At 38.4% G+C, this 24,586-nt stretch overlaps 4 protein-coding genes across 6 annotated transcripts; 1 reads left to right on the top strand and 3 right to left on the bottom strand.

Annotated features, from left to right (window-relative positions):
* The first annotated feature begins 355 nt into the window (after positions 1-355).
* EMB3113 (Ribosomal protein S5 family protein) lies at positions 356-2,607 on the top strand. Its single transcript, XM_008226893.2, has 2 exons — positions 356-1,140; positions 2,143-2,607. The coding sequence occupies exons 1-2, from the start codon at positions 371-373 to the stop codon at positions 2,390-2,392; spliced, it is 1,020 nt and encodes a 339-aa protein (XP_008225115.2). The 5' UTR covers positions 356-370; the 3' UTR covers positions 2,393-2,607.
* A 427-nt stretch (positions 2,608-3,034) lies between these two features.
* On the bottom strand, positions 3,035-14,979 carry LOC148918413 (transcriptional corepressor LEUNIG_HOMOLOG-like). Its single transcript, XM_089047820.1, has 18 exons — positions 14,798-14,979; positions 14,607-14,690; positions 14,338-14,435; positions 13,822-13,934; positions 13,535-13,731; positions 13,078-13,117; positions 12,883-12,991; positions 12,312-12,358; positions 12,059-12,145; positions 11,604-11,678; positions 11,411-11,464; positions 11,067-11,214; positions 5,311-5,420; positions 5,064-5,213; positions 4,269-4,424; positions 3,977-4,093; positions 3,660-3,866; positions 3,035-3,337 (listed from the first exon to the last, which is right to left on the bottom strand). The coding sequence occupies exons 2-18, from the start codon at positions 14,639-14,641 to the stop codon at positions 3,191-3,193; spliced, it is 1,890 nt and encodes a 629-aa protein (XP_088903946.1). The 5' UTR covers positions 14,642-14,690; positions 14,798-14,979; the 3' UTR covers positions 3,035-3,190.
* Positions 14,980-15,913: 934 nt separating this feature from the next.
* Positions 15,914-18,621, bottom strand: LOC103324784 (uncharacterized). The gene is made up of 3 exons (XM_008226892.3): positions 18,371-18,621; positions 18,106-18,263; positions 15,914-16,489 (listed from the first exon to the last, which is right to left on the bottom strand). Exons 1-3 carry the CDS (start codon positions 18,449-18,451, stop codon positions 16,369-16,371), a joined length of 360 nt encoding a protein of 119 aa, XP_008225114.1. The 5' UTR covers positions 18,452-18,621; the 3' UTR covers positions 15,914-16,368.
* A 594-nt stretch (positions 18,622-19,215) lies between these two features.
* On the bottom strand, positions 19,216-24,586 carry LOC103324782 (Telomerase activating protein Est1). Of its 3 annotated transcripts, none has more exons than XM_016793181.2 (6): positions 24,477-24,586; positions 23,320-23,441; positions 22,634-23,215; positions 22,361-22,483; positions 22,056-22,252; positions 19,216-21,400 (listed from the first exon to the last, which is right to left on the bottom strand). In XM_016793181.2, the coding sequence occupies exons 2-6, from the start codon at positions 23,380-23,382 to the stop codon at positions 19,384-19,386; spliced, it is 2,982 nt and encodes a 993-aa protein (XP_016648667.1). In that variant the 5' UTR covers positions 23,383-23,441; positions 24,477-24,586; the 3' UTR covers positions 19,216-19,383. The 3 variants fall into 3 exon arrangements, with proteins under 3 accessions (XP_016648667.1, XP_008225112.1, XP_088904644.1); XM_008226890.2 differs by having other exon boundaries at positions 24,291-24,557; XM_089048518.1 differs by lacking the exon at positions 24,477-24,586 and adding an exon at positions 24,134-24,287.

Genomic DNA, 24,586 nt, shown 5'->3' with positions numbered 1-24,586 from the left:
TCACCTCTTATTAGCCGTTCCAATCACTTGTAGAGTTATTATTGAACGACAGGATTGAACTCCTCAACACACCCGTCAATGTAAAATTTCCCTTATTATAGAAGCTTAGGATTGTGAAATGGGCTGATCTGGAGAGTTAGGCTGTAGAGTTGGGCTGAGCTGAGATTGGGCCGGCGTATTGTCTATCCAGCCCACTATAAAAGTACTCCATCTCACTTTCAGAAAAGAAATAATAACAAAAAGAAAAATTGCAATCACAGTTTTCGCTGTGAAAAGACAAGTCGTATGGAGGAAAACGACTAGCCGTATAACGTGCCACTGACAATTTGCAACATCATATACATCTCACCGTCGTCTTGGCGATGAGGTGATGACTCATCCTCCATCCTCCAAGCTGTGGCCTTTAGAGATAAGCTTCTCTGAAATCCAATCATACTCTCACAGTTCCACCATGGCAATGTCCACAAGCTCTTCATCTCTCTCTTCTCTCTCCTCTCTCTCTCTCCACACCTCTCCACGCCTCTCTCTGTCCCCTTTCACAGCTGCCACCACCTCCATAACCAAACCCAAAAGACCCATTTCTCTTTTCCTCTCTTCCACCTCCTCGTCACGACCCACCGCTGTTATCTTCAATGCCGCAGCAGCTGACGTCGAGACCTCCTTCTTCGACAACGAAGACCCCGAATTCGACGGAGTCTTCGAGCCCCCTGAGGTCCCAGAAGGCTTCGTCCCCCCACCTTCCTTCGACGACGAGTCGTCTGAGACCGAGGACGAGATCGCCGCAGCTTACGAGGAGCTGTACGGTCCAGCCTACAGTGGCATGAGTGTTCTGGGCAATGACATCTACGTAATGGACTCTAACGTAAAAAAGACAGGTGCTTTTGGGAAATTGAAGAAGGAGAAGATCAGAGATGGGTTTGAGGAGAGGGTGGTTCAGGTGAGGAGGGTCACCAAGGTGGTTAAAGGAGGCAAACAGTTGCATTTCAGAGCTATTGTGGTGGTCGGTGACAAGCAGGGCCAAGTGGGTGTTGGTGTTGGCAAAGCCAAGGAGGTTATTGGTGCGGTTCAAAAGTCTGCTGTGAATGCTAGAAGGAACATTATCAGTGTGCCCATGACCAAGTACCTCACTTTTCCTCATAGGTATTGCCATTTCTACTTCTGGGTTTTGGTTGACATTTTGTTTGAATTGTGTGTTTGATCTTTGGTGGTGTTGAAAATACTGCACTTCATTGTAAGAGTGTGGAATTGAATGTTATTTCATTTTTTATGAATGCCCAACTTGCTAGTATTCACTGTGTCAATGACCGAATACTTGGCTTTCAGCCTACTTATGGTCATTACTACATCTGAGTTGGATTTATTTTGACGACCTTGTGTTTGAACTGTGTGAAACTGATCCTCTTGGTCATTTGGTGGTTTGGACGCTTCTGCATTTAGGATTTTGTAGAACTTGGAATTGAATGTAATTGCATTTTTTTGTGGGTGAGCCGACTGCCTATCAGAATTTGAAATATGTTAGACAGGATGAGAATTGATTAAATTTTGGTGTCTGAGGTCTGAGATAATATGAGGAGCTGAATTTGGTTGGTATTTGTAGTTTGCTCACATTGCATGCTAGCTATACTTGAAGTAGTATGTATTCTATGGAGTAGTCTTATGGTTGATATTTTGGTGCATCACTTGAGTACAAGATTTCAAAGGTTTTAGGCACTGGAGTGGATGCTCTCTGACAATTGCCTGGAGTGTTCGATGAAATGCTGGCATGCTGTGTGTGGGCGCTGTGCTGCCTGCAGCAGTCATAGCACGTGTATCTACAATGCCAATACCTTATGTGATCGTAGATGGAAAAACATTATGTAGAGAAAGCTATCTTCATTCTCCTCTTTGGGAGGACCTGTTTTTATTATATTCTGCTCCTAAAAGTTGACAGGTAATAATTGTCAATGGGAGTGCTCTCCTGTGCTCCCAATTTCTTTTTGAAATAGAGCCATGGCATGAGATGGTCTTAAACTTGAGCTACAAAATCTATTATATAGGCATCATAGCACTTGTAATTTACAATGCCAATACCTTTTAATGCAGCATCTCATCATCTCATGTCAATTTTTGCACTCACTATTTTGTTGACCTGATGAATCGCAGATCTGAGGGAGATTATGGAGCAGCCAAGGTAATGCTTAGACCTGCGTCTCCTGGTACTGGAGTTATTGCTGGAGGTTCTGTTAGAATCGTGCTCGAAATGGCAGGGGTAGAAAATGCTCTAGGAAAGCAACTGGGAAGCAAGAATGCTCTGAACAATGCCAGAGCGACTGTAGTTGGTATCCAGAAAATGCGGCAGTTTAGTGATGTGGCTCGGGAACGTGGTATCCCTATGGAAGAGCTATGGAAATGAATCAAGTGATAGAATAGAAACTAGCAAAAGCAGTTCTGCATTGTAGATTGATTTAATACATCTAAATTCTTGTAGTGCAGGCTTCTCCTTTTAGATTTGTTTTCCATCACAAGCTTTTGATTTATCTAAAACCCGGCATAGCCGTAACATGTTTCCTGGGTTTGATTAAGAAAATCCCATTCAGCTTGATATGAATTTCGAGGCATAATTTCTAATGCTTGATGTCTTTTGTGGAAACATGCCCTGAAAATGCGTGCACAAAATACTGTTTCATGGTAAAATCCTAATCTCACCAAGAGATGAGAAATTAACTGTGGGTGAGGAGGATGAAGAAAAATGTTACTCCGAAGCTTAGCAAACTGTTTTCACGAAATGAACCTTTAAGATGATTATATGGTGCATCAGAAATTACAGTGATCCTTTGTTAGAAAATATCCATAAGCTCCCAAAAAAATTGACAACAAACTCTCAAAAAAGGAAGGAAAAAAAGACATCAAAGTACTCTTTGGAAATATACTTGTTTAACTTCGACTACATAATATATATGTTTTTTTGTTTCAGAAAACAACCATGGCTGCATGCCTTCTTTTTTAATGCTGGCCATGTTTTAATTTTGTAAATTCAAGAGTGCAACTGTGCCTATATCAAAGATTAAGGTATAATTGACTTGACCTGTTCTCTCCTATAATAAGGCAGGTTATTAACAGAAGTTGTATCTTTGGTTTGTTTTCCATTCCCAATTTACATATTCTCCATATTTTCCTCATGCAGGAGCTGTGGCGTTGACAGGTAGGTCTCTCATTTCCATAGCTTGACACACTGATCATGGCTCACTGAGGCAACCATTTCAGTCTTTGGGGATTCTGCCACTGCAGCAACTAGCCCCTTGTGAGCTGGAACTGTCAATGTTTTGCTGCTCTCACTTGGATTCCACAACTCCAGGGACTGCCAAGAACAAACCAATAATTTAACATTTCCGAACTTCATTTTCCTAACATCCTTATAAAAATCAAAGGCTCAAATACTTGTCATAATGCAGCTTAATAAACACTACCCGTTATGTTCTTAAAAACATTTTCATCCTAATACTTTCATATTCTAGCAAAATAAATAACCTTGTTTTCATTTTCCTTCAACGTATCCAATGCTAATATCCCAATCCCACTAAACGATGAAAGTGCAGAACCCCGTTTTCATGTACAGACACAAGGCACAAACAGCCTCACCAAATCCCCAGCAGCAATTTACATCAAGTATTAATAGTTACCTGGTAACCACCAATGATCAAGAGTAGTGGATATCCAGGATGAAATGTACATGATTGGAATTTATTGCCATTTGATTTCAGTTCATGTATCCATTTTCCGTTTGACGCAGTAGACCAAACTCTTGCACTGTCTTCACTAACAGAGGCAAGATACTTCCCACTGGTATCCCAGCAAAGTGAAACAACATCTTTGACATGTCCGGATCCCTGAAATAAGTTTTCTTTCTATCAAGTAAACTGTGCAAGAACTTGGCATCTAGATGCATTGACAATAGCTATAGGAGCATGTAAAACGCATGAATGATCTTGAGGCTTACCTTCGAGGAAAACTTGAGACTCGCAGTCTCAACATCAAATTCATTGATACCATTTCCTGATGAAGTGGCCAAAATTTTTCCAAATTGAGGCTGGAATCTGACTTGTTTATTTGCTCCCTGCAGTTAGTCCACAAGGAGATTCGGGTAAGGCCTTGATGGATGAAAGTCCAAGAGAAACTTGTCTACCCCATCATCTTCAAATTAAGAATTAGAATACAGTGGATCATAACATGGAAATGACTCAGATGCAACAATTATACTATAACAAATGCAATGATCAAGATATTATTACCTTAAAGATGCCTGTGCAAGTACATTGGTTGATATCCCACAGTCGGACTTCATCATTATTATCACATGAACAAAGGAGATTGACCTTCCGTGGGTGGAAATCCAGTGACATTACTTGTCCAGTGTGCCCTAAAAGCTTGGATAACGATTTGCTCGACTACAATAACACAATGATGTACCAAAGATCATTGATCTATGTCAAATGATATTTTGTTAATCATTACTTCAAAAGAAAGGTGGATTATAAAGACATGTGAGTCTAGAAGACATAGGTGGGGAGAGAACAAAGACTAGCCAGGCCTAACAGGCTTGGGGTACTCATATGTTCAACTCATATGCTAGGCAGGGATCCCCAATCAAACCGAGACAAGTTGAGCTATACAGTCAGATTGTTGCCATAACGAAATATCTTTTTAAACCAAGTAGCAATCATGCATATGAAATCAAGCATGTAATCTGCAACAATGAATTACAATATGAAGGGTAAATATCTCAAATACTTTAAGACATATACCAAACATGAGAATATGACCAGCTAGAAACAGTCTGTAGGTGTTTCATATAGAATTTTCATCCAGTTGCAAGATGTTAATGTAGAATATCTACACAAATACCCATATTCGGGTAGGGTCTAGTCTGTTTCCTCGTACAGGAAAAATATATGAGAAAAGAGGAGAACTAAAAGGGAATGGAAAAAGAAAAAGAAAATGGTAAAACCGCCAAAGAAATTTTGCACTATAAGTCAGAAATTAGTGGTAAAAGAAGACTCAGATAATAATGATAATGAAAAACTTACTCTTGCTGCATCCCATATCTTCACAGTTTTATCAAATGAAGATGTTGCAAAAATTGTTGAATTTGGTTGAAACCGTATATCTGTAATGAGAAGAGAATGCCCTTCTGAAGTTTTATAAAAATCAAAGGTTTCCATGTTCCAAATCAGAACCTGCCAGCAGATGAAATCAGCAGCAAACTCATAAAAAGACTACTAAAATACTGAATAAGAAGATGATAAACTGAACATTATAGATTTATCAAGTGACCTTTTTTTCATGCCCTGCACTAGCTAACAAGTTCCCTTCCGATGAAAAATGGCAGCATAGAACCTTGGATTTGCTTGAGTGGAGAGAACCAACTTCTTCAAATGTGAAGCCTAGCAGTTGGTAACAAAAGTAATGCTCATGAAAAATTCTCAACCTATTTCTTGTCAGTTAACAGGCAGAACTATTTGTGCTTTTTGGTATCACCTTCCACTAAGTTGTATCTTTACTAAATGTTTTACATATATAAAGGTCATAATCAATGTTTGTGTCTCCTTTTCTTTAAATTCGCCTAACTATTTTATTCTAAGTAAAGATGATCTTATTAATATTAATAGAAGCAGAAGCAAACAGTCATATAAACAGATGACAACTAAATAGAGTGCCAATTCAGTAATCTAATGAAGTGTGAACAAGAGTACTAAAACCTCATGAAAATGCAATAGTGTGTGAAGCTAAAAGAAAATTGAGGGAGCAGATACATGGACTGGAACTGGCAGCTGAGGATTTCTAATTCAAACCCTATGGTATTATTCAACAATAAAAGAAAAACGAATTTTTGGTTTGAGACTTGGTGTCAATGAGCTGTACATTCCTAATTAGTCTAAGTCAACTATTTGATTATACAAGAATATAGGAACATAATTACTTTCCTAGAATAGTTTCCTAGGCTCTGTATATATAACCTTTCTATTGTTATATATCTACATGAATGAAATATTATTTTTACCCAATCTGATATGGTATCAGAGCAGTCGATCATGACTGTCTCTTGACCTAACCCTAGCAATCGCTTCTGCAACAGCAGCCGTCAACAAACCCAGCACCAGAAAATCACTCAACCGTTCCCTTGCCTTCTTTTTCCCTCAACCTCTATTTCTTATTGCAAACCAGCCTATATTCGATCAGGTTGTCTTATTGTCCACCTTCGTCAAATCAGCCTATATTTCATCTCACAACCCAGCACCAATTTGTCACGTCATTCAACAAATATTCAAATCTCACAAACCAACTCAAATCACCGTTTCCCTTCAACCCAAATTTTTTTTTTTTGTGTCCTTTTCTCATCAGTTACCCAGAGTAACGTTTACAGATTTCTTTTCGCCTATTTTTTTTCTTCTCTCTCATCACTTGTAAGCCAATATCATGGCCAACGATGATGGGTCAGCAAACACCAATCAATCCTTGGTGTCAGGAGGCTCCAAAACTACCACACAAATCGTCACTTTGCAGAGTGACACCTCCAACTTCTCCGCAGGAATCAAACTAGATGAGAATAATTATTCTCTATGGCATCAAATCATAGAGATGAAGATAGCTGGGCAAGAAAAACATGGCCACTTGACCGGTGATATTGCCCAGCCTGCAGACACAAATCCCACATTTAATAAATGGTGTGCATGGGATTGCCAAGTCAAGAGTTGGTTGTTCGACGCCATGCCACCTAATCAGATTAAACAATTTATTCGTTATGACACAGCAAAGCAAGTCTGGGCTGCAATCAAGCAAACCTATTCAGATGGTGCCGATGAAGCCAAGATTTATGACCTTCACAGACGGTTATTCATAATGAAGCAAGCTGGCGCAACAGTTGCCAAATATTACAGTGAGCTCACTGAGATTTTCAGGAGCTTGATCAATTAAGTCCAAGCACCATGGAGCATCCGAAAGACATTGAGACTAGACGCAAAGAGGTTGATCGTCTTTGAGTTTATATATTTCTTGCAGGTTTGGACAATAATTTCGATCAAATTCGAGGAGAGATTTTGCGGATGGAGCCAAAGCCCGAACTTGAGGTAGCATATGCACATATTAAAAGAGAGAGTAACCGCCAGGGAACCATGTCTGAAGCTAGTGTAACCTCTGAAGCCACAGCCTTGGCTACTGCGAGGTCCAAACAATCTCGGCCGAACAACTATAGTGTCGACCCTACTCGTAACCGGCCTTCAATGAAGTGTACCAAATGTGGTTTAGATAACCACACAATTAAGGGCTGTCATGAGATCATTGGTTATCCAGAAGGATGGGTCCACAAAGGGCTAAAAAAGGATTCGACCAGAGCCTCATTTGCATCTGCTTAGTCATTCGAGGAGACTGCATCAGAACCTCCATCAGGTACATCTGGCTCCAAGGCCTTAGCCACCTCAGGTATCTCTTGCACATCTTTACTTACTTGTAATAGATCATGGATTATTGACACTGGCGCTACTGATCACATGACATCTCATTTTATTGGGTTACACTTTACCAAACCATCAAGCCAAACACATATTACCATTGCCAATGGCACCACCTCCCAAGTTATGGGAGAAGGGTCTTTATCTCTTACATCCTCATTAAGTCTTGATCATGTCTTAGTTGTCCCTTCACTCGACTATGACTTGTTATCTGTTCCTCAAATCATTGATTCCCTTAATTGTACGTTGTGTTTTTGGCCATTGTATTGTCTATTTCAAGATCTTCTCACCAGGACCGTGATTGGATGTGGTACTAAGAGGGAAAAGTTGTATTATCTGGACTTGACAGAAGATAGCAGTACGAGATTGAGTCACGCACATCATGTGAGAGGAGATGAGTCTATCAGGATGAAGAAAATTTGGCTATGGCATAGACGATTAGGGCATGCTTCTTTTGGTTATCTGAAACTTTTATTTCCAGATTTGTTTTCCTAGTTTGTTGAATCAGACTTTCATTGTGAAACTTGCATTTTGGCGAAAAGCCATCGTATTTCTTACCCATTAAGATTGAATAAAAGTTTTTTGCCTTTCATGATTGTCCATTTTGATATGTAGGGACCATCACGAGTTCCCATTATTAACGGTTTTAAGTGTTTTATGACGTTTATTGATGATTGCACCCGGATGACCTGGGTTTTTCTCCTAAAGCAGAAAAGTGAAGTCATCGCCAAATTCAAGTTATTTTATCAATATGTTGCTACTCAGTTTGACAAGAAGATCACTACACTTCGGTTTGACAATGAATGAGAGTACGTCAACCATGACCTACATAATTTTTTAAGTCAACATGGAATTGTTCATCAAACCACATGTGCATATACACCACAACAGAATGGCGTCGCAGAGCATAAGAATCGTCATCTCTTGGAGGTTGTTCGTGCCTCTTTATTTGAGGCATGTATGCCTCATCATTTTTGGGAAGAGGCTCTTTGTTCTGCTGCTTACCTCATTAATAAAACATCATCCAGCACTCTTCAGTATCAAACTCTATTTCAAACATTGACCACTCTCCTCACCACGCCATCCACGCCAAATCTTGAACCACGTGTCTTTGGTTGTGTAGCTTATGTTCAGGTGTATCCACATCAGCGTGGCAAGCTTGATCCGTGTGCATTGCGTTGTGTCTTTGTAGGTTATGCTGACACTCAGAAAGGCTATAAGTGTTTCCATCCTCCTACTCAGACTATACATGTTACCGCATATGTGACTTTCCACGAGAGTGAGTTCTATTACTCATGGGGAGTTTCTGAGCATCTTCTGCAAGGGGAGAGCTCTATCTTTGCAGAAGATACTCAGATCATCCAAATTCAGCAAAATGTTTTAGAGCAGTCAGTGTCTGAGCAACTAGCTACAGTAGTGCAACAAGATCAAGAGTTACTGGAAACTCCAGATAATAGTTCAAATAATTTCCCTCCTACTACAGTACTATCACCAATCATTCAATTAGGTCCTGAAGATTCCCCGCATGTAACTGAACATTTAAACTCCAACTTAAGCACTTTGCCTGAATCGAGTCATACAGGAAACACAGGTTATCAGTTACCTATTCGTACCACTAGAGGGATTCCTAGACAACAGTATGAGCCGGACCCAAAAACAAAAGTTAAATACCCTATTGCTAATCATGTGTCCCTACATAGGTTGTCTCCGTCATGTGCATCATTTGTATGTCAATTATCCACTGTATCTATTCCAAGTAATGTGCAGGAAACTCTGAAAGATCCCAAGTGGACTCAAGCGATGAATGATGAAATGGAGGCCCTTCAGAAGAATTCTACTTGGAAGATGACTATCCTTCCTAAAAGGAAGAGAACAGTGGGTTGTAGATGGATATATACAGTAAAGTTCAATGCAGATGGCACCATCGAATGATACAAAGCAAGATTGGTGGCGAAAGGTTATACTCAGACTTATGGGATTGACTATGGGGAGACATTTGCCCCTGTAGCCAAGATAAACACAATTCGGGTACTTCTTTCTCTGGTAGCCAACCTAAACTGGTCATTACACTAGTTTGATGTCAAAAATGCCTTCCTGCATGGCGACCTAGAAGAAGAAGTCTATATGGATTCCCCTCCAGGATGCAAGATGGGGCCCAATACTAGCAACATGGTGTGTAAACTGAGAAAGTCTCTTTATGGATTGAAGCAGTCACCCAGAGCATGGTTTGGAAAGTTCAACAAATCAATGAAGGATTTTGAATACAAGCAAAGTAACTCAGATCATACTCTTTTCTTGAAACATAAGAAAGGTAAAGTCACTGCCCTTATTGTATATGTTGATGACATGGTAGTTACTGGGAATGACCCGGTGGAAAAGGCAGCATTGCAGCACCACTTGGCGAGTGAGTTTGAAATGAAAGATCTTGGTGCTCTGAAGTATTTCCTAGGCATCGAAGTGGCTCGTTCAGAACAAGGAATATTTCTATCACAACGAAAATATATCCTTGACATTTTGACTGACACTGGAATGTTAGCCAGCAAACCAGCAGATACACCAATGGAGTTGAATCATCAGCTTGGTGAATATCCTGATCAAGTACCCACCAACAAAGAGAGATATCAACGCCTTGTGGGTAAGTTAATCTATCTAGGACACACTAGACCTGATATAGCATACGCGGTAAGTGTGGTGAGTCAGTTCATGCATGCACCAAGTGAAGCCCACATGGATGCGGTAAACCGAATTCTAAGATACTTGAAGTCATCTCCTGGAAGAGGATTGATGTTCGCACGACATGATCATCTAGATGTTGAGGGTCACACTGATGCAGATTGGGCGGGCTTTGTTACTAACAGGCGATCTACACCTGGATACTTTACCTTTGTGGGAGGCAATCTAGTATCTTGGCGAAGTAAAAACTAGAAAGTAGTGTCAAGATCAAGTGCTGAAGCAGAATATCGAGGTATGGCACACAGAGTATGTGAGCTACTCTGGATAAAGAATTTGTTGGGGGAATTGGGGTTTAGACCCAAACATGCCATGCAACTAAATTGTGACAACAAAGCCGCAATAGACATTGCACATAATCCAATGCAACATGATAGAACCAAGCATGTTGAAGTTGACATACATTTCATCAAGGAGAAGCTCGAGGCGAAGATCATTAAGGTATCATTTGTTAAATCCGAAGATCAACTTGCAGATGTCCTCACCAAAGCAGTCACAAGCAGGGTATTTCACAACTCACTTAGCAAGTTGGGCATTGACGACATATATGCTCCAACTTGAGGGGGAGTGTCAATGAGCTGTACATTCCTAATTTGTCTAAGTCAACTATTTGATTATACAAGATTATAGGAACATAATTACTTTCCTAGAATAGTTTCCTAGGCTCTGTATATATAACATTTCTACTGTTATATATCTGCATGAATGAAATATTATTTTTACCCAATCTGATACTTGGTATAACAAATATAGATGTTGTAAATCTCACCTCAAAAATATTTTCATAACATGAATAGCATTGGATAATACTAAGTACAAAGTGTTATTATTTTTCTAATCCAAATGAAGTACCTTTTTGTTCATTTTTGTTGCAAGCTGTAGCTCTACGTTTTATAAATCTGAAAGTAGTGTTTGTAACATCAGCGTTGTCATCACCATAGGACAAGAAAGATTCAGCATTTGCTTCCACTGGTATTTCTTCATTAGCATTCATATCACCCTGTGGTTTAGGATTCCATTAAGAAATTAAGGAAAATGCTGGCTAACAAAAGCCCAAAGAAATAATACGTTTCAAAGAAGCATCCACAAAAAGTGATGAAGAGTCCCCAAAATCAAAGTATTCATTAAATTTTCACAAATATTGATGTCGTGTGATAAAGGGAACATATTCATGTATTTTAAGGCGTGTGACCTACCAAAGGGATGCCTCCAGCTCTCAAAAATGGTGCTGTCCTCCTCTTTCTGTCATTCTGATTTTGAAACGATAATAATAGAGAGAGATAATTCAGAGCAAAAAATGCATGTGAACACCTTCAACCAAGTCAAGAAAAAGTACTAACAACGAATTTTCCTACAAAGCAAGGGACACAATCAGGGTTACTGCCCAACCTCTAGTAACTGCTGCTGCTGAGGCCAATCATGTTGGTGTTGGTACGCAGCAGTTGGTCTCCATTGGCCAATCATCTGAGTCATCGACATCCGTTTTCAACAGGAAAAGGATTGTAAACATTTCAAGGAAAACATCTACTGAAAACTACTAACTGTATATTTGAAAATTAGCTTGCACATTAGTTACCAAAATGTTCCTTTTCATAGATTTTAGTTAATAGCATCAGATAGGTTGAGAAGTAAAAAGACAACATGCCAAAAGCATATACTAATTTTATTTGAGGGATTGTTTTGCATGTGATGGTACAACATACTTATTCCATACAGTTTCACATTGCAATTCAAACTGGAATTTATTAGTCACTGTATTTCTAGTAACCTTTCCATCCTTCCCCATTAATGCTCTTTTGGCATAACTTCAGGATCAAACGTCAGTTTTCCATGTGACATTATACCTGACCCAAAACCGGATGCTGATGTTCTGCTGTCAATGTCTGAATCTGCTGCTGAAGGTTTGGGGCCTGCAAAGCTGAGTTTAATACCTGGTGAAACAAACCAGGGGAGATATGATCAGCTTCAGATGAAGTATTAAGAATATTGAATCAAAAGATTGAATTAGGGAAGACAGAAATTAAAAACTGCAATGGTATATAGCCTAAAAATGATGCTAAAATAGTTCCAATGGACAAGAACTTATAGATCACTTACTGTTAAGGGCCTGACATGCCGTGTTCCAGGATTGACTACAACCATGCCTGAAAACGTAAACAGAACGAAATCAGGCACCTACATGATATAAATCAAATAACGCATTTCTTTTTCTATGATTACGTTTCCACTTTAAAACTTTTTCAATCTTCATGCCCAGTTAAACAGAGCAAAAGTGCCAGACTTGATGACTTAAAAAAAAGAAAAAGAACTGTGTCATGTAACCAAATTGAATTCTAGGATCAATTGATTGCTTCAAGATAACCGTGAAAAAGAAAGAAAGTAATACTGGTATTCTAAGAAACACTTAAAGTAAGCAACATGATTTAAATATATATGTTTCACCACTCCCACAAATATCATAAAGACAGATGGTCAAATAATATGCAGCATTGGTGTCAGATCAAATCATAGCAGGAGGTAGTAGATACATGTAGAAGGGAATCATGGTGATCAAGAGAACAATGAAATCCTAAAAGTGTTTATCTTCTAGTCAGTGTAATAACAGCATATACTATAGAGTGGATTGATATCTATTTCACAGTGCTGAACCCCAATAACATTAACAAACCTGCATCCTGAGCTCCAGTTACTGGGCGTATGGCACTGCTCAATCCATAAAGCGTACGGTCCATGCTGATGGTCCTGCCCAAGCTAATGACATTTCTGTTGTCCTCCGCCTGAGTATTTAAAATTTCAATGCAAACTTTATCAATTTGGGGTTCTTATTAGAGTGGATTGGTAGAGTAGACAAAATTCTCAGTACCTGCTGTTGAGGGTGATTGGGAAATTGTTGCAGCACATGACTGACACAGGAATGGAGAATGTCAGTAAAAGAAGAAAGAAAAAAGCACTGGATTTAGACAAAGCCAATCAACAGTAATCACCCATGTCCTCAATCTTTTCCTTCCTCATCCCACACTTCTTAATTTAAAAATAAAAAACTAAAGAAAAGTTTATCATTTTAATTTATCTATACTTTTTACTCTCTTCCTTAGCTCTCTCTTTTTTTTTTTCTCTTCTTTCATTTCTCTCTTTTCTTTTCTCTGTTTCCCTTTTATCTCTTGAATTGAAAGACAGAAAATAAGAAATCGAAACGTTATCAAACAGGACATGGGTATGGAGGAGGACCCAAATGTTCAAATGAACTGTACAAATGAGTTCAAAATGAGACATGCCTCTGTTATAAAATAATGCAGAGTTGAAAACATATTAATGAATACCTTGAATTGATTGTAACTGGCTTTGAGACATTCAATTTATTGACATCAACTGGATTTAAACTGGGATAAAAATCTCCTGTAGACTGCCTTCTTGAACTAGTACCCTTATCAAATTGTGGAGGCCTCTGTTTGTTTGTTGCTATGTGTGCCAATCTTGGACGTTCATTTTGTCCTTCATTCTCTCTCGTTTGCATAGCCTGAAAATAAAATTAAAAATAGGTCTATAAATAAAGGATGCACCATCTAAAAAACAAAAAACCTGGCAAAGCAGTTCAGCAAATAACCACCTTAACTAGAGATGCTTCTGCCTTCGCCTCTTGATGCTTCAATTCCCTGGCGGCATATACGTCGCGAAATAAAGACCACCATTCATGTAAGAATCCGTCGGGAGTATTAATGACTGAAAACACAAAGGAGCCTCCCAGTTATAATTTATAACAGTAATCAATCAACTTTTGGGTTATGGCAGAACTATAAACATCTATCCATAATCCAAAAGACCAAAAAGTATCATATAGTTTAGAAGTCAAGACCATTCAACATAGTCGAAGAGCATAATTTAATAACAAAATTCTGATTTTTCATTCTATTCAAAAACCAAACAATTGTGAGACTATATGCAACAATTTTCCTCGATTTTCTCTTTCTTAAAAGAATGTAGGCTCACCAATATAACCAATCAAATTGAGATAGCAACTCTCTAGCTACACACATCAAGATTTCATTTTCAATTGCAACAGTACATTCATTCAATGAAAACAAATAAGAGTAAAGCAGAGGCATTTGATCAGCGAAAGTACTACCAACAGGGGTGCCGCAGACATTAGCCTCCTTTTTGAAAGCTGCAGCAGTCTTGTGCATGTTCTTTTTCACCATATAATCATGCAAATATAGATCAAGCCTATAACCCTCAAATCAAATACACACAGATTACGAATTAAAAGCCAAAAGAAAGAAAACGAAAACGAAAACGAAACCCATACTACCATATATATATATATATATATATATATATATATAATATTTTTTCAAAGTGAAGACAAGTAAGCACTGAGAGAAAATATATACTCACATCTTTTCAGCATCCCAGTGCTGACCTGAACCCATGATCACCTCCCAAAACGACCTTCACTTCTTACCACCCTCCAAAAAGGAACTGCACAAACACGAAAAACTTTAAGTTACCACAAAACACATAACACAGAGATAGAAAACAATCGAAGAGGAATTCCAAGGTGGAAATCAATGAGTATGAGCAATTACAGTAAAATAAACCCAGTTGGGTTTAAAGGAGGAAGAAGAAGAAGAGGAAACGGCCAGATAGAGAGAGAAAGAGAGCACTTTGAGTGAGCTAAGAACGGTGTAACAGCGCCATGCAAAAAGGGAACCCAAAGAAAAGGGACAAACAACAAATTTGGTTTTTTCTAGAAAGAGAGAAAAAAGGAGAGCTTTTGGTGACTCACTGACTCGTGAGGTTTTATGTACACAATGCAATGGACCTTCGCTCCCGTTTTACACTCTGAGTTGTCACCTGTCCTGCCCTGCCCCCAATAATCTACACCGTTGAAACAAGTTAGAATTTCTACTCGATATTTTTAGCATGGTGTGACGGTCACATCTTAAAATTTCTCTCCGTGGTTATGCGATAACGAAACTTGTTGATGACGAAACTTGTTGATGACATGTTCATGATGATCAAGTGTTGCATTTTAGAAATTTTAAGTTCGAATCTCGAGAACGATAATTATTAAATAAATAAATATTTTTAGAAAGCTCCATAGTCATTTGAGGTATGTATGTCCTTTAGTGGTATATGCAACGTTTGCCTAATTTGAAAATTGAATTGTAGGCCACAGATGACAGCTGAATTGTAAGTTGGATCCTATTCAGGTTCAAATTTGACCAACCTAAATGAATCATAATTAAACATGGTTACCATAATTAATTGCCGACAGGGGCGAGAAATAGATGAAAGTCCAACATTTAACTTTGCCTCGATCAGACATTAATGGCGGTTCATGTTTGTCTACCAATAGTTAATTCGATGGTAGTTAGGTCAGGTCTCCCTCTTTTTATATTAACATGGAAACTGTTTTAAGGTCATTTTTGGTATCTATCGCACACTCATGTTCAATCGAGAGCAATGCATATGGTGTCTCTCTCTTTTTTCAATCGAGAATAAATCCTCTAATTCTACTCTGCACTCTCAAGCAACTCCGAAGTTGGTGTACACCGAAGAGGAAAGAAGGCAAAGTCCGATCACGCGAAGTCTTTTCTTTTCCTCCATGAAAGGAATACAAATGTAGTCACGTTTTCATCTTACAGAAGGAAGAAATTGGAAGGAGCATAATACACCCAATGGCAATGATGAAACAAATGGAGAAGCTAAGCTTGGCATCTTTTTATCTTTAAAAATGGAAAGAAAAAAAAAAGCATCCTTTTATCTTTTAAAATGGAAAGAAAAAAAAAACAAAAAAAAAACAATAAGGAAAAGGAAAAGCATCCTAAGAGAGGAACAAAGGAAAAGGCAAAGGCTCCATGTATATAAAGATCTCCAAACAATATGATTCCCACAACATCAAATCAAAGGGATGAAGTTCTTGCTTCAGTTTCCGTGTTGCTCGTTCTGCTTCATCAAGCCCAAAAAGAGCGAACACAAGCAGAAAGAGGTCAAGAATAACTGAAAGATGGAATTCCTCTGGGCAATATTCTCATCAAGGAGCGCAGAACTACTGCAATCTGCTTGCTATTTTGACAACCTTTGTCTTCTCATTCCTCTTGGAAGGATTGTATCACAAATGTAATTGTCTTTACATGAACTATAAGTTGCCCTTTTAAAGGGATTTCTCCTCAGTTTTCTTCACGCCTTCTTTACTCACCTCTTGATCATTTGGTGCTAAGCCCATCTCACGAATTTGATGTTCAACAGAAACCAAACCAGTCTGCGCAAGAAACCTGCAGCGTAAAATCAATCCATAAGTCATCAACGAGCCTTGAAATAATCAATTCCATATAGTCAAGATGAAATGAATTTGAACTAAAATGACAAAATCAAACATGCCTCAAACAATTTAGCTTGAACTACTTGGGTTTATTTTCCGTCTCTTTCTTCTTCAAAACCCACAAATGAGAAATAACGAATTCCAGATAGTTTGAAAGTTTTATCCATACTCATGATTTTTCATATAAAATGAAAAAAAATAAAGCATCCCTCAAACAACTTAGCTCAAACTAGTCAAGATAAAATGAAGGCATGCCAGTGTCTACCATATATTAGCACTTCAGAAACACAACTTGATAAAACTCAAGACTCATCAGCTGTCTAAAATTGTGTAATTAGAGCTTGCCATCATCATCTAAATTGCTTAAATGATTTAGGTTGACTCATAAATGGAGTGGACCACCCAATATTGCCATATGAATCTCTAGCACTTAAAAAGGTCTTTTTCTGCAAAGAGTTTAAAGATTTCAACACATACAGTGCATGCTCCTCATCCCTTATGTGAACAATGGCCAACATAAGATGGTAAACTTTCAAAGCTCAATACATCTCCATCTTTCAGACTATAGTCAAACAAAAAAATAGAATAATGTCCGCAAGATATATCAGTGTGCTGGCTTGAATGGGGTTCCATTATTGTAACAACAAATAACAACGTTCTAATACCCTTACCTTTTCCCCTGATTCCATTTGGATAATGCGTAACAACCGTCCATAGTTCACATCCACATCAGCACATGCTCCTTAAATTTAATCTAGTCATCCCAAACCACCCTCATGACAATCTTACAGTCAATTCTATTAGAATCATTGAAAATTAAGGGCCTGACTGAAGTAGACAATGGTTGGCCAAGATAAAACCTACTCCATAGACAATATTTCATCCACAGTTTTACACAATGCAAAGTTTTGCTGGTCTAACAACAACGATACAACATATCTGTCTTCATTATATTTTACAAAACACATAATCAAGGACAGACAATACGTGGGGGTATTCAGCCCTATAAATAGAGGTAATATTTAGTTAATTGATGTTCCATGTGTAACGCCTACAGAGATGAGAGAGTATGTCTACCAGCTCATGTATCAAACAAGTTATCCCCCTTGGTGTACTAGAATTTATAACCAAATAACTCAAAGGCAATACTAACTTATGAATCAGACCCAAGGAAGGCAATCTAGTAATAACATAACAAGGTACCACTATTATTCACAGCTGAAGCACTAACAAGTGCACATTCATTTTTTGGAGTACTCACTAAGTAACTTGATTTTTTAAAACACGAGCATAGCAGCACAAGTCATTAAACACAAAGATTAAGTTGCAATATGAGCCATTTGCATACGCAGCTTTCTTCTTTTCAAAAATTATCAACACATACTCGTGCCATTACACACCCAATAACAGCAGAGGGAAGAAATTAACAATAAAAAAGAGACTTTGATCCAGAAAAGAAAAGAAGTTTCAATTTTCAGAGCAACCACAATAACCCATATCCAGATTGACCAAACTGAAAACCTTAAAAGGAAAAGGAATTGTGGATATCAGAGAGAAGAATAAGCGTACCAGCTAAGAAGCAAGAAGAGGGTCATGGTGATAAGAACTAGGAACGCAACATGAAGTACCAACCAAGAGTCACTGGAAGAGAATGCCAAGCCCAGCATCACAGCAAGGCACAGACCCAACATCACAAACGCAAATCTTAGCGTTGTCCATGTGGGAGCCTGGACCAAAATCAATCAGCAAAAGCAAAATTTACCTTTTTCATAAGATTTTGCTCAGAATCATATAAATACAGAAACATATATAAAGAATCGGAAATTGGGCGTACGTTAACACCGGGAGCTAAAGCTCCTAGAAAGACTGCATTTGCCGATGATATTTGCTCTCCTTCCGATTGTTTTTTTGCCATCGTATCTCGCTTTGGATCTGAAACTAGCGAGCAAAGTCTAAGAGGATCCGAGTCCAGGGGAGTTGTGTGAGAAGTTGGAAAAGTTGTGGAAGTCAATTCCAGTCCGGCGGGAAAATTAGGAAAGGTTTTCTCTTGGTCCCGATTTTTTCTGCTTCGATGGAACGGTTTATTTCCCTGGAAAATTTTTAAGAGACAAATACTAGATATCCAATTTGTCCCAGAGAAGCATTTTTAATTTTAAATATATATAAAGCAAAAGGTAGAGAATTGTGAAACATTCAAAATACCAAAAAATACCCTTGACTAATACAAACATTAAAAATTGAAATTATTAATTAAATGAGGATAATATGGTAAATTCACACTTTTTCATATTAAAAAAATTAAAGTTAAAAGAAAAATTAAATAATGGATCGTATTTTTATGGAACACAATTACTCATTATCTCTTTTAATTCTAAAATAATTTATTTTTTTTATTTAAAAAACTTCTCACAGGTGCAGAAGCAGATACGGAGATGCTAATTTTTATTTATCGTAAATTTGTAAGAGATGCAATTTCAAATCCTTTTCCACTGAGTTATACAATATTATTAATATAAACTAGTCTCTCTACATGCGCACTTCCACGCCTATGAGAGGTTTTTAAAAAAAAAATTACAAGGTGGATGATCTCACCTGATCATTATTGATAAGTTCATCCCACCTTTTCAGAGCAACGGGCTTCCTTTACATCTGTGTCTACCATATTGAGACGATACAACATATTGCATATTGCATTTTCCACAAATTCATTTCATAAAATTGTGAACAGCATGATTTCACAACTTCATCCCCTTACAGTATATATTATAAATTATTATACAATAGCGCTTAAGCGCTAATTAGTTAACAAGTTAATATACAAAGGCATATAGCATGCGTATATAGATCTCAGTTGTTCATATAAGTAGGACCTCTGGCAGTAGGATCCAGCTGCAGTTGCCTTTCCATCTCCTTAAGGTACTGCAGAAGAGGCCTCTGCTCATTTTTTAGGTCTGTCACAGCACCACAACCGTAGGGGCTTGTCCTCTGGTAACCAGGAAAAAGCTTCTCCCTTCTTTGCCCATCTGCATCACCATAATCAGGAGGAAAAGCCGGACGCAATGTAGGGTTGTTCGTGTGCATTGCCGGATTAGAAGCCGCATGATTTCCCCAACGGTTGATATGATGAAACCTGTAAGTATCGTAATCATACAAGTTTCCAGGGTTGGCAGGAGGATGAAGAGAATTTGGCCATGCATGATGGCCAAGGTTGAGACTTTCTCTGTACTGACGGAGCCATTCTGATGAAGTCATTCGATGCCAAGGTGGGTATTTATCCATGAAGCCTGGAGTGCTGGGACTATAATCTGGAGGCCCTTGAGTTGCAGTCCATTTTGGATAGCTGCCTATGGGCGAATGCGATGCATCACGGACATTATCTGTCATGCTAATCCCCCCAGAGCTTTCGCAGTCAATAAAACTAGATTGAATTCCACCATTAAACCAATCAGCATCATCTGGCAATATAGGGGCAGAAGGCACAGGAGCTGTATAAGCAGATGAAGAGGGTTGGACGCTTGCAAATCCATTTTCACTGATGGACAGACCATCCAAAGATTCTGAAGCTATTTCCTCAATAGGGCTCAACCTTGAGCCATGTTTCCCACTACCACTTGTGCTTTTCTCCCTATTGTTGCTCATATTTCCTCCATCAAGGACCCAAGCACTAAGCGAGGGAGGGCCAGCAGAGATTGGAGTTTCCAAAAATGGCTGTGCAACTCTATCCTGTACACCAGGCTCATGCTGGCTGCGCGTAAAATTAGTTATGTCAGCATGAAAAGATAAAGGATCAATCCGAGCCTGGTTTTGAGCGATAAGAAGTGACGTAGCACGGCGCAAGCATTCATCAGAAGGTACACTGTGATCCCCCATATCTTTTGTAGGGGTTGGATCATTTAAAGCTGAGGAAATCTTGAGCGGTGCTGAATTATGTCTAGTAAGAGGCCTGAAGAGAATAACTTCTTCATCTTCGATAGTAACAGATTTTCCATTAGAACTTGAATTGTCCCCAGCAATCATCTGTTTCTCACATTCCTCTGGTGCTTCATGAATAGGCTGACTGGGCACTTTCTGATTAACATCAGAGTTGTTGGACTCCAATCTTTCTAGTTCTGGATATTCATTTGACTCTGCCCTATAGACTTTGCTAAATTCTCTTCCAGATTTGTCATAAACAATCCACTTTTGAGAACCAATTGATTTGTCTGCAACTTTAATTGCAGCATTGATGATGCGCTGAGCACGACAATCAATTGCAGTGTCAAATTTGTCTATATATTCCCAATGAGATGAGAAATCTAGTGAGGCATGTGCACAAGCTACCGGTGCAAACCCCCTCAGCTCATAGTCTTCCCACAGAGGAGTAACTTCTGCATACTTGGCCTCATCCTCATTGACGTTAAATTGCTTTAGAAGATCAACAAATGCACCGAAAAAGTAAGACATAGCACTTCTGCTTTTTTCATCAACCCCATGCATTTCTGCCCCATCAAGCATAATGACCAACCACTCCACAAAAACAAGCACAGCTGGTAGAAGGGGGCAAGTCTCTGTTGCACCAGCCTTCAAACATCTTTCAACAAAGCGTCCCATGAAAATGAATGTTGCAGTCAATGCCAATTGTGTCAGCTCTTTCTGCTGCACATCATGTTTGTCTCTTGATTCTTTTATTTCTGGGGTCTTAATTAGATTCTGTATGGTAAAGATTAGTACAGAAACAACTTGGAGTGCTCGGAAAGGGCCTTTTCTAACTGAATCCATACGCTGGTATGACTCCAATGTGACTTTTAATTTTGTATCATCTAGTGCCATCAATGCCTCCAACTCTCCCATAGTAGATGCAAAAGCACAAGGAAATTCGTCCTCACTGCTCACATAAACAAATGCAGCAGAAAACGTCAGAACTTAAGCAACAAAGAGTGTGATATTTAAATAAGAATTGGTAACACAAGCATACATCAAAATGCAAAGGAATTCAATGGGACAACATTAGATGGGCTTGATTACATTCTTCATCATAACACCAGTTCCCCCAAGCAATGTGAAGCAAGTTGATAACCTAAGTATAACAATCAAAGCTCAACTGCATTTATTCAGAAGATTTTACATATTTTACAGTGCAACGCCCTTTTACAATTACCAATTGCCTTAACTTTAATGTCAGCTCAATCGTTTGATATCATACAAGAAAATATGTAAACAATATTTGGGCAAAAGGAACTAGAGACAGAACAGAGGAGGACCAAAACAGAAAGGTGAAAGACTGATTTCTCTAACACCTTAGGGTTCAAAATCCAAAGTACCAACACGCATGTGGTTCTTTGCAACTTGAAAGCAAATTGACTGCCCCATTAGATGGTTTAGCTGCTAAGGACTGAGCACGAGCATAGAAGCAAATGACAAGAATAATAACCACAAACTGAGGAGAATCACAACAGAACAGTAAGATGCACCACCCAAAACCAACAGTAAAATGACAAAGTAGTAAATGAAATTGAATACAATCCAGGACAAGTGAGCACCTTGATTTTATGTGAAAGAAACTTAACGTTCCAATAATAAGAGACCATAACTTTGTATCCGTATAGCAATTATGTTCAGCTTTCAGCACGTTATGATTGCTTGACTTTGAATTAGTCTGAAGAATGCTTCTTTCAGATGGATTTAAGAAATCAAAGTGGGACTCACTTGAAAGAGAATATAAATGAGATGACCTGCTCTGCAAGATATAAGAAGCAAATGAGAACTGCCAAAATATGAATATCAGAAGGTGTTATGAAATTAATGACAAAAACAATAGCAGTTCTTGTAATGTTTCAGGTTTTACCCTTTCAAACAGTAGGATAAGGTTACCCTGGGCATCAGGGAAAGGTTCTTTAACAGCTAAACTTCTTATGCAGTGGTACAAAGCGAGGAATTCATCACCAATATATATTGCCAATACAGCTAACTGCAAACAAACCCACATGTAACTTCCAACTTAGAAATGTTTAAAATAAGTTAATTCAAACATGCAAACATCATAAAGCAATTTAGTTCTCCGCGTAAGCAAACTCTTCTGAGAAGAAATAGTTTAATGAGGAAAAAGTTATGAATGAACCTGATTGTGTGGGTTTCCACTATCTGGCCAAATTACTGTTGCTTCCAAATAGTTGGTGGCTGCAACTGACCAATTTCGGTTTTGAGCATCAGGTTTTTCATATTGTTCTTTGTATCTAGCAAGATCCCCAACACATACCAAAAACCGATGGCACAAAAATTGGCATTTCTGCATCTTCTTCTGTTCTGCAAAGGTAAGGTTGCCTCCCTTTCTATAGAACACAGACTCTTCTGGGAGCCTGTTATGTTTTCTAATTTTCACAATCAAATTTTGGTAGAATTCAATTGCTTCTGATAGAAAGAGTTTAAATCCTTCTACATGATTATCATTTTGTGGCACTGCCAATTTTTTGCTTTCTGCATTAACAAAACTTCCCTTTATTCTTTTACGAAACTCATCAATACGCTTATAGTGAAGCTTCCACAAAGAATACTCGATGTCCTGAAGTTCCAACTGGTCACGATCACTCAGTATGAAATTCTCATAAGTAGATCGCACCTTGCGATACAAGTCCTTAACCTCAGAATGCAATAGACCTTTGGAATGGATCAGTGACCACAACTGATTTTCTGTGTTTGCAACCTGAAAGGACCACAATTTCAAGACTCGCAGAGAAAAACAATACAAGAGTCTTCTGCATGAAGTGACAGTATTTAGTAGTAGCAGATGTAGGTGCAGAAAATTACCTCAATCAAAAACTTTTGCTTTTCTCTCTGATCTTTGAGGGGAAAAGATGAATTAGCCGTCATGTTTAAAAGGAAAAAACTTCTTCAAGTGCGAACTGCAATATGCTTATGGCATAACACACCTGTTGGTAGAAATCACAAATTAGTACACTTTGCAGTTGAAAAAACCAAAACAAAAAGGGTCCCCAAAGTGATGTCATGAATTTTAGTTGCAGCACATCCTGGATAATTGGGAAGGGACTCACTCAAATTAGTGCAATATACAAACAAGCAAGTGAATGACATTTAAGAAGTGCCAAAACTCCCTTCACATGTATGAGGAGCATTTGCCACAGGCAATACCGGATCACGATGAAAATCACGTTGTAACAATATCTTGAGCATAAATGGACAACTTAAGGTGGGAACAAAAAACCCTATTGCAAAGAAATTTAGGGAGGGAATATATTCCTAATTTGATAAGCAGTTAAAGTTCAAGCTCAAATCCACCAAATTTGCCAAAGATCATTTGGAAAAAGAAGAAAGAAAGAAAGTAGACCTGCTATATTGACTTGTAGCCCCCCAGAAGATAATGATCATCAAATATCAACCCACCAATGAATGTCAAAGTTTGGAAGTCTAAAGCATAGACTAACTGGCCAAAAAGCAAGAATTGTTCAACCCTAAACTCTACCCTTAAGTTCTTTAGCTATGTGAAATTGGTCAATTAAGTACTGATCATGTTCTCAGCTACCCAAATGAAAATTCAGAAAGAATTAAATGACTATAACCGATATGTTAAAAAAAAAGATAACAACAGAGAAAACCCACATACATTGAAAATCAGAAGAAGCCATCTTATCAGAGCAGAGAACAGCAAATGTAACCAAAATTACAACAACAACATTCGAAGAACCCAAATCAAATTCAGCAAAACAAACATCAAGAAACAAGTTTTAATCTTTAAAGATTGAAAAGACAGAGAATTGCACCAGAAAGCGAAGAGCAAAGTCCTCCTGAGGACATAAAGGGGCAAACTAGAATTAACAGTAACTCAGCAGCCAATGTTTGAGTCTTCCTCTGAATCTGATTCCAAACCAGCCAAGCAGAAAAGCGCAAACATGGAAGAGAGAGAGAGAGAGAGAGAGAGAGAGAGAGCTAAAAGAAGAGTTGGGCACCTGTAAACAGGTTAGGCTACAGTTTCAGTTGTGAAACAGACAAAGTAAAAGGTGGCTGATGATGATGATGAGACTAGGAACAAGGCTGCTGTCCGGTATCTGCTATCTGC

This window comes from Prunus mume, linkage group LG3 (genome assembly GCF_029339155.1).
Source record: "Prunus mume cultivar Tortuosa linkage group LG3, ASM2933915v1, whole genome shotgun sequence".
In the NCBI taxonomy this organism is placed as follows: domain Eukaryota; kingdom Viridiplantae; phylum Streptophyta; class Magnoliopsida; order Rosales; family Rosaceae; genus Prunus; species Prunus mume.
The sequence above is the reverse complement of the archived record's forward strand: the minus strand, read 5'-3'. Positions and strand labels throughout refer to the sequence as shown.

What these genes read in the sequence shown, in the direction of transcription:
- LOC148918413 (XM_089047820.1), bottom strand. Translation starts at nt 14,641, where the DNA reads ATGGGTTCAGGTCAGCACTGGGATGCTGAAAAGAT. An exon ending in GGCATGTCAGGCCCTTAACA is followed by an intron (nt 12,146 to 12,311) that starts GTAAGTGATCTA and finishes TTGTTTCACCAG; the next exon opens with GTATTAAACTCAGCTTTGCA. An exon ending in AGCATCCGGTTTTGGGTCAG is followed by an intron (nt 11,679 to 12,058) that starts GTATAATGTCAC and finishes TCGATGACTCAG; the next exon opens with ATGATTGGCCAATGGAGACC.
- LOC103324782 (XM_016793181.2), bottom strand. Translation starts at nt 23,382, where the DNA reads ATGACGGCTAATTCATCTTTTCCCCTCAAAGATCAGAGAGAAAAGCAA. An exon ending in TTATCCTACTGTTTGAAAGG is followed by an intron (nt 22,253 to 22,360) that starts GTAAAACCTGAA and finishes TATATCTTGCAG; the next exon opens with AGCAGGTCATCTCATTTATA. An exon ending in TTCTTTCACATAAAATCAAG is followed by an intron (nt 21,401 to 22,055) that starts GTGCTCACTTGT and finishes TTATGTGAGCAG; the next exon opens with TGAGGACGAATTTCCTTGTG.
- LOC103324784 (XM_008226892.3), bottom strand. Translation starts at nt 18,451, where the DNA reads ATGGCAAAAAAACAATCGGAAGGAGAGCAAATATCATCGGCAAATGCA. An exon ending in CTTTAGCTCCCGGTGTTAAC is followed by an intron (nt 18,264 to 18,370) that starts GTACGCCCAATT and finishes ATTTTGGTCCAG; the next exon opens with GCTCCCACATGGACAACGCT. An exon ending in CTCTTCTTGCTTCTTAGCTG is followed by an intron (nt 16,490 to 18,105) that starts GTACGCTTATTC and finishes TTTACGCTGCAG; the next exon opens with GTTTCTTGCGCAGACTGGTT.
- EMB3113 (XM_008226893.2), top strand. Translation starts at nt 371, where the DNA reads ATGACTCATCCTCCATCCTCCAAGCTGTGGCCTTTAGAGATAAGCTTC. An exon ending in TACCTCACTTTTCCTCATAG is followed by an intron (nt 1,141 to 2,142) that starts GTATTGCCATTT and finishes GATGAATCGCAG; the next exon opens with ATCTGAGGGAGATTATGGAG.